Source organism: Panthera uncia, chromosome B4, assembly GCF_023721935.1.
Source record: "Panthera uncia isolate 11264 chromosome B4, Puncia_PCG_1.0, whole genome shotgun sequence".
Lineage (NCBI taxonomy): Eukaryota > Metazoa > Chordata > Mammalia > Carnivora > Felidae > Panthera > Panthera uncia.
Window position 1 is genome coordinate 137,959,574 of NC_064809.1, and position 8,324 is coordinate 137,967,897.

General features: G+C 58.2%; 1 protein-coding gene across 1 annotated transcript in view; it reads right to left on the bottom strand.

The window, feature by feature from the left end:
* Window positions 1-8,324, bottom strand: part of TUBGCP6 (tubulin gamma complex associated protein 6) — a 14,449-nt gene that overhangs the window by 2,101 nt on the left and 4,024 nt on the right. Inside the window, exons 3-9 of the mRNA XM_049626737.1 lie at window positions 5,962-6,172; window positions 2,686-2,859; window positions 1,560-1,681; window positions 719-776; window positions 493-602; window positions 250-341; window positions 9-152 (exon numbers count right to left, since the gene is read on the bottom strand). Coding sequence (XP_049482694.1) covers window positions 9-152; window positions 250-341; window positions 493-602; window positions 719-776; window positions 1,560-1,681; window positions 2,686-2,859; window positions 5,962-6,172 — 911 coding nt within the window. The remainder of the gene's footprint in view (window positions 1-8; window positions 153-249; window positions 342-492; window positions 603-718; window positions 777-1,559; window positions 1,682-2,685; window positions 2,860-5,961; window positions 6,173-8,324) is intronic.

The window sequence follows — 8,324 nt, forward strand, 5'->3', positions numbered from 1 at the left end:
GGGGGGGCTCACCCGGGGGCAGCAGAGCTTCAGCAGGTTGATGGTCTTCCCGCAGACATACACGTCGTGTGCGATGTGCTTCAGGAACACGGGGACACAGTCCTCCACCTCTTTGGAAATGAGCACGTAGCCGTGGGTCCAGTAAAACTTATCTGGATGTGGGACAGGACACACGGCTGGCCGCTGTCAGGCACCGGCCCTGAGCCACCTGACGGCAGAGGCCCAGCCCAGCAACCCGCAGCCGCCTACCTCTGAAGCCCAGGTACTCGTGGTTCACCTGGATCATGAACTCGCCGTAAGTATCGCGGAAGAGCCCGCTGTAGACCCAGTCGTGAATGAACCTGCCGGGGTGGGGGGCGGTGAGGCGGCGGTCTGCCGGGCGAGCTGCGGTCCCCTCCTCACACCGCCCCCCCCCCCCCCCCGCCCCGCACCCAGCAGCTGCCCGACGAGAGGCCGCGGTCACACAGGCGCGTGAACAGAGCGGGGCCGCACCTCGTGTAGGGCTCACAGCTGGTCTGCAGCAGGGACAGCAGCACCGGGTAGTGTTCGTTACTGCAGTTGTCCAGGGCCTCCTGGTACAGGTAGGACAGCAGCCTCACCCCCTGGAGACAGCAGGGGAGGGGGCTCAGCGCACGCCCCACCAAGGGGCCTGCCTTCGGCCGCCTCCCCAGTCCCGGATCCCACAGGGCCACCGCTCAGTTAAGAGTGCACAACTCACGGTCGGGAACTCGGCCCTCGGTCCCCCGCCGCCCACACCACAGAGCTCGGCCAGGTACCTGGACACGCGGACGGGCCCGAGTGAGGCCAGGCAAGAGACACACAAGGCCCCTAGGCCCGTGACACCTCAGCAAACGTGTCCCAGGCCCACTTCCGCCGGCCTCCATGCTCCAGCTGGAAGAGCACCTGTACTTCGAGGACCCAGGTTCAGGGTTCCTGCCTGGCCCCTCCCTGGACACCCCGTGCATCTCCACCTCCTCGCCAGGCCCGGGGGAGACTCAGAGCTGCCCGGGCTCCACGACCCCTCCCCTACACTTGCAGCACCCCCACTGCCTCGCCCAGGCGGCCACCCCTCTAGCCTGGATGACTGGCGGGACCCCTCCCGGGTCCCTCACCCTCTCTGCCCTGCAGCAGTCTGTGCTCCACAGGACACCCTCCAGGTGCCCCCAGACTCCTGCCTCCCTCACTGCACCCCGCCTCCAACCCTGCTTCCTGGAAGGCTTCCTCTCCCACCGAACCTCCCCCTCAGCACCCCTAGGCCCTTATGTTCCCTTCTCCAGACGGCACCTGCCACTGACACTCTGCCTGGTGCTTGCTAGCTGGCCCCCGAGTGCCAGGAGCCAGGTCTGCAGGAACCCCGTGTGCCCTTCAGGCAGGAGCCCCCGGCCCTAGACAGGGCCTGCCGTGGCGAGCCACCAACAGATACACAGCACGTGGCACCCGGTGGCACAGTACCCAGTGCATTCATCTGGGCGAGGGCCGTCCAGACACGGACCGGGAGGGCTGTTCGCAAAGCCAGTCCCCCACCTGCCCCCACGCTCAGCCGCCGTGCTGAGGCTCACCTGAGCTGCCGGCCCAGTTTCTTGAAGAGAAAGCCGATGGTGAGGAGGCTCAGGGTGGGTGGAGTGGAGAGAACGCAAGCCCGGTAATACTGTAGGTACCTCCTCAGGCCGCTGGTGAAGGCCTGTTGGGCAAGGAGGCTGGGAGGAGGGTGGCCAGGCCCCTGGACGTGGCCGCCAAGCTCAGAACGTGAAAGGACGCACTGGGGCCGGGAAAGGCTCGCCTTCCATCCCCCAAGCCTGCAGCTCCACGTTCCAAGGAACGGGCACCTATGTGTCATGCCCAGACACCCCAGCCGCGCCAGGAAACCCCACGGGGACGCAGGTGCCACCTCGAGAGGGTTTCTGGCTGCTCAAACCACTAGGGTGGTGGCAGCACACGCGTCCTGGGCCCTGGGCCCTGGCCCTAGCTCAGCAGCCGTCTTCACAGGAGGTCTGCATGGAACGCTCTGGAACAAGAGTCAGTCCACCCACCCGTCACGTCCCACAGCCCCCATGCAGTCCCTCCTGTCTTCGTCAGTTTCCTTCTTACTGCCACGGGCCCAGCCTGCGCCGTCTAAAACCCGAGCCTCATCGCATCACCCAGTAACACTGCTGCAGGGCCCCACGTGAAGGAACCCATGCGGCCCGGCCCCCGTGGGCCCCAGCGCTCTGCCTCCTTGGCTCAGCCTCCCCGTTGCTCTTCACTCAGTTCTCCCCAGACGCCCTGCTCCCCTGCTCCGTCTGGATGCCTGCTGTCCCCGGGCAGGGGGGAGCTCTGCCCAGCCTGGAGGCGGCCCGGTCGGCCCCGGCTCCTGGAACTTCGCCTCAAGGGAGGACCTTGTGTCAGTCATTGGGCGACTCCTTGAGGACCGGTGGGGACCAGGCAGCATGTACCCACCCCAAACAGCTCAGGCCCCCCAAATGCTGGCCATACCTCTAGCCCATGGCCCACAGTTAAGTGACAGATGAGCTGAAACATAATCACTGGGGACCCCGTTCCTCAAGAGTCACTACCGGGTTTCAGGCATTACCAAGGGAGGCACGAGGTTTGGTCTCAGTGCTCCCGGGGCAGAATCTGCGAGGCTCTCTCCCAGAATTTGTCATAGCTGTCAGGACGGTCTGACAGCCATGAGACTCAGGCCTGTACCTGGAGCACGAGGCCCTTGCTGCATGAAGAGTCCAGTAGAGGCTGCAGGGAGAACTGGCTCAGGCGTGCGTAGTGTGTCCCACACTCGGCCACCTCTGACAGCAGGCTGCTGATGCTCTCGGGGGACGCTCCCGACACGTGGACACCCCGCCTCACCATGAAGGTCTGAGCTGGCTGGACAGGGCAGAGCAGAGGAGAGGCTACTGAGGTCGGGCACCACGTCCCCTTGCACCCACGCACCCAGCCACAGCGCTGCCCGGCGTCCCCGGACCGGGTGCCCCAAACCAACACACCAAAAGTAAGAGCCGAAAGCCAAGAGCAGACGGTCAGAAAGCACAGCCCTCTGTCCCACCCCGAGTACTGAACACACGCAGAAACACAACAGCATCCTTCCTCACCGACCACACTGAGAAAGACGACGTGTCCAGGAGGTCAAGCCAACCGTGGACAAGGGTGTGGGGACACGAGTGACCTCCCACACTCCCCGAGAGGCCCACACAACAATGTCCTCGGGGGCAGAAGCTTTAAAACAGTGCTTGCCGTTCGATCTAATGACTGACTCCGAGGGACGTGTCCCAAGGAAATGATGGATGGTTGCTGCTGAGCTGCGCCCTGCAATGACAGTGAGAGCCACAGAGGCCAGCCCCCCTCAGCACTGGCACCTGGCGGGCAGCGGAAGGGCAACAAGCAAGCCGGCGGCCCACACCCGAGTGAAGGCATCATTCCCACCAACCCAGGACCTCCCAGCAGGTTAAGGTGGTAAATGTTTTGTGTATCTTATCACAGTTTAAAGAAAACAATGACAACAAACCACCCTCCCAACTACAGAAAAGCCCAGGACCAGATGATTCTACCAAACAAAGAACTGACACTAACTATTCTCAAACTCTTCCAAAAACTGAAGAGAGGGGAATGCTTCCTAATTCTAGGCAGCCAGTACTACCCTGCTTCCAAAGAAAGATAAAGACAGTACAAGGAGGGAAACTACAGGCCAACATCCCTTGTGAGCAGAAATGCCAACATCTTGGATAAAATACTAACAAATCAAATCCAGCACCATATTAATACGTGGTTCAACCTATAAAAATCCATCAATTAGGTCTTTGCTGAGGGTCACACTGAGCTGTGAGCTGCTTCAGAGCTATCTTTAGAAGTCAGCCCCGTGGCAGAAAACATCAAGACCCAAGATCAAGAACTACCAGTCTGCCCCTACCTTTTTAAGTTTATTTATCGGGGGCGGGGGAATGGAGGGAGACAGAATCTCAAGCAGGCTCCGTGCTGTCAGCACAGAGCCCGATACAGGGATCACACCCAAGAACCGTGAGATCATGACCTGAGCTGAAACCAGGAGTCAGACACTTAACCGACTGAGCCACCCAGGTGCCCCCCCATTCCCCTGACTGCCCTTTTTGACAGCTGCTTTCCCCAACCAGAACCAGACCAGGAACCGTGGGCAGAACTATCTGGATTTCATGACTGCTGGCGGAAGTGATGTCTGTGGTCAGATGGTGACAAGTCTCTCTGTCCCTGTCCCGGGTGTCAGCCCAGGACGATCACTGGGCAGAAGGCATGTTTCCTGGGAAGATTGGAACTGGCACCACCCACCTCTCCTCCATCTACCTCCCAGGGTGGTGAAGGGGCACCTGTGTACGTGGTGACTCCCACCCTGGGATCCTGAATCATGGCTTAAGTAACAACAAATACTCGTTAAAGAAGTGAAGTGAAAAAAAAAAAAAAACAATCAATGCAATAGGCTGCATTAAAAGAAAAAAAAAATACGATTATCTCAATTGATATAAAAAAAGTGTTTGACAAAATCCAACACACTCTCATGATGAACACACTCAGTAAATTAGGAAATATAGGGAACTTCCTCAACACAATAAAGCCCACGTACAGAAACCCCCACAGCTGACAGCACACTCAACGATGGCAAGTTTTTTCCCCCAGGACAAGGCAAGTGGCAAGGATGCCTGCTTTCGCCACTTCTGTTTAAAATAGCACTGGAAGTCCTAGCCAGACCAATGAGGCAAGAGAAAGAAATAAAAGGTATCCAAGCTGGAAAGGAAGAAGTTATCTATTTGCAGAGAATAGGACCTTTAAAAAAAACTCTTTTAATTAAAAAAAAAAAAATTCTTTTTTAATGTTTGTTTCTTTTTGAGAGGGAGAGAGACAGAGTGCAAGTGGGGGCAGGCCAGACAGAGAGGGAGACACAGAACCCGAAGCGGGCTCCAGGGTCTGAGCCGTCGGCACAGAGCCCGTCGCGGGGCTTGAACCCACAAACTGTGAGATCATGACCTGAGCTGAAGTCAGACACTTAGCCAACTGAGCCACCCAGGCACCCCAATGATGGGATCTCATATACGGGGAACCCTAAAGAACTCCAACCCTGACACGCAAAACACATCAGAACTAATGAACGTATTCAGCAAAGTGGCAGTCTACAAAACCAGTTACTTCTATATACTAGCAATGAAACATCTGGGGTGTCTGGGTGGCTCAGTCGGTTAAACGTCTGACTCTTGATTTCGGCTCAGGTCATGACCTCGCAGTGAGTTTGAGCCCTGTGTCAGGCTCTGTGCTGCCAGCATGGAGCCTGCTTGGGATTCTCTCTCCCTCTCTCTCTGTCCCACCCCTGCTCTCCTGCTGTAAGTAAATAAATACACACTTAAGAAAAAAAAAAAAAAAGATACAGAAAGGCTGGATACCGTAAGTCTGCAGAATAACGTGTACAAAAGGCTTGATGTTTGTAAATACATTTGTTTACTCTACAAGTGCTCGGCAAGAGGCAAAAAGGATGCCCTAGGCCCCGCCCACCAGCAAGGAGCTGCCAAGAGCCCTGGGTAAAGCCAACGACAAGGTCTCCGAACGGCAAGGCCCCCTCCTGCCGGGCAGGTGCTCCTGGAGGCTGAGTCTGCACCTATCTGAGCCCAGGGAAGGCTCAGAGGGCCCCTTGACACTTCTTAAGGCTAGGCAGGGAAATGGGGGGCACACTTCTACTGTTTCACCACTAGCAATAAACGTCTCGCTTTTGTTCAGTTTTACAAGGATGTTAATAAAGAAACACTGTTTAGGACTGAAAAGAGAAGACGGTCTCCATGATCTCCGGGCAGGCCACGGAGCCGGCTTCCAGCCACCCCCAGCACCCAAAGGTTCGCACATGAGGCCGCCTGCTTCCTGCAGGGGCCCCCTTCCTTCTACCCCGTAGAGTGCCAGGCGGACGGCAGGCCGTCGACACCATGTTGGTGTGGTCGCGGCGTGCCGGCGCGCCCTTACCTGGCAGAGGGAGAATGTGGTAGACACGACCCCGATCAGGACATTCAGTGCGTCTTTCACCAGTTCGCACTCCTTCACCAGGACGGGCTGCGGAGCCTGCAGGAGGCCCCCGCCCAGCACCTGTAGCTCCCCTTGGCGGAGCCTGCAGAACCTGTCGAAGGTGTCCCTTCCCGCCTCGGTGAGGTAGGGCTCCTCCTTGTGGCCGGGGGGGCTGTGGGGGAGACGGAGGAGGGGGCACTGAGCAGGCGAGGCGACACGCGCACCTTAGCTGCACGAACAGAAGGCAGGAGAGAGGGGGACTCCCAACAGTAAGACCGGGTGTGAAACCCAAGCAGCAGCAAACGCCCCCACCCGCCCGGTGCCCAAGGGGCACCCGGAGGCCCTCAGGGTGACAGTCACAAGGTATCTGCATGTTAAGAATGAGCACAATGTTCACGGCAGCATTATTCACACCCCAAGTGTCCACGGACAGATGAACGGATTAACAAAACATGGCCTGTCCATAAAATGGGGACCATCCGGACTTGGAAAGGACCCTGTGACAGACACTACACATGGAGGAACCCTGAAGACACCCCGCTAAGTTGCCTGATCCAGGTACAAAACTGTATCCTTAAAATGCTTAAGATGGCAAATTTCACGTCGTGTACGCTTTGCCCCCCCCCCCCCCCCCCCCCCCCCCGGGGAAAGGAGTGAAAGAGAGCTTGCCGAACGCGCCAGGAGGCCGGCAGGGGGAGCTCGTGGTCCCCACCACTCCGGGTCAGGGACTCCGGGCAGCATCTCCCCGGCAGGAGGTGCGGCCAGGCTTCCCACAGGCTTCCTCCTGGGAGGGTGCAGAGCCCAGAGCAGCTGGAGACAGCGAGAGCCCCCTGCCGGCCCCCGGAACGTGTCATCGAGGTTTCCTTTATTCCGTTCCTCAGAGCAAGTCTCACAAACTCTCCGGACACAACAGGTACGTTGGGCCTCGAGGGCGCCTCTGGGCACCAGCAGCTCTGCCTCCACAGGGTCCTTCGCCGGGAACTCACAAACGGTGTCTACACAGCACAGCCATATCGTTCAGAAGCAGCCAAAAAAACCCCAGTATTGCTTTTTAAATATTCCTTTGAAAACTCTCAACCCTTACTGAAAAGCATGAAAGCCTGCTTTTAAGATCCACCGAAAGAGGCATTTCTTAATAAAGGGAGCTCAGGGAATACAGACCCTTTTAAAACTCTTCTCATTTTTAATACCTAACCAGCTCTTTTCTCCTCCTCTGCAAAAAAAAAAAAAAAAAAAAGTAATTTTAGGTCTAGCATATCAAAAACATATCAGAAAGAGGATCATCTATTCTTCAAAGACAAAAATCATTTCCTGTGGGGGAAGAGCTCCAAGCTACGGGACATTCCCACATCAGCCACGTGTCCGACCACCAGCACGTTTTGATCCCATCAGGAGGGATATACGAGGTCAGGAACAACACATCTTAGAAGCCGTTAAAGCACAAATGCGTTTTGATCGACAACGCACCATAAACGGATTTTGCCCTCGTTCAGCAAGTATCGGGGAGCAGCCAGGTGGACAAGCCCTCAGGGGCCGGTGCTGCAAAGGAAACAAGGAAGCACCGACTCGGAACCCAGGGCCAGGGAGGGAACAAGGGGCCCTGGGAGCGGCGAGAAAAGGGGAAAGCGTGAGTGGGGCCGGGGGCCGGGAGGACTCCACGGGAGGGCTGGCCCTCGCTCCACACCAGGGGCAGCCACCCGGCGTGGCAGACAGAGCAACGAGGTGCCGGCAGTAGCACGAGCTGCGTGGAGGCGAGAGGGAGGGGCAGGAGGAAGCAGAGAGGCCAGTCCCGAGGCGTCCAGATGGGCAGGTGGGGTGTGGCCAGACCAAGGACATCAGCCCTCACCTCCCAGGGGAAAGAAAAGCCCGAGGAAAGGAAAAACCTCTCAAGTTTCGAAGTCCTTCCAAACGCTCCTCCAGGGAGTCCCTCCGGGCAGGTGTGTGCACGTCTCCCACACCCCCGGCTGCTTCTGCCCCCGCCCTTCCAGGGCCGACCCCAGCACCACCGTGGCCACATGCGCCCCCTTTGGGGATTCAGAGCCGAGGGAGAAAAGCGCGTGAAGGAAAACCTATCCCCACAGGGAACTCAGCCCTTAACATAAAGAAACCGTTGCGCCCAGAACGGGTGGCGGCCACAGAGGAACGGCAGAGAAGCCCGGCAGCAGGGAAGGCGGCCCGGTGCCGGAGCTGGTGGCAGGGTGAGGCACAGAGGAGAGGTCCTCCGGGGTCTCAGTGGACGGGTCACGGCCCTAGGGCTGTCGGGGGACAGAGAGCACCGTCCTAGGGCTGTGGGGGGACAGAGGTCACGGTCCTAGGGCTGTGGA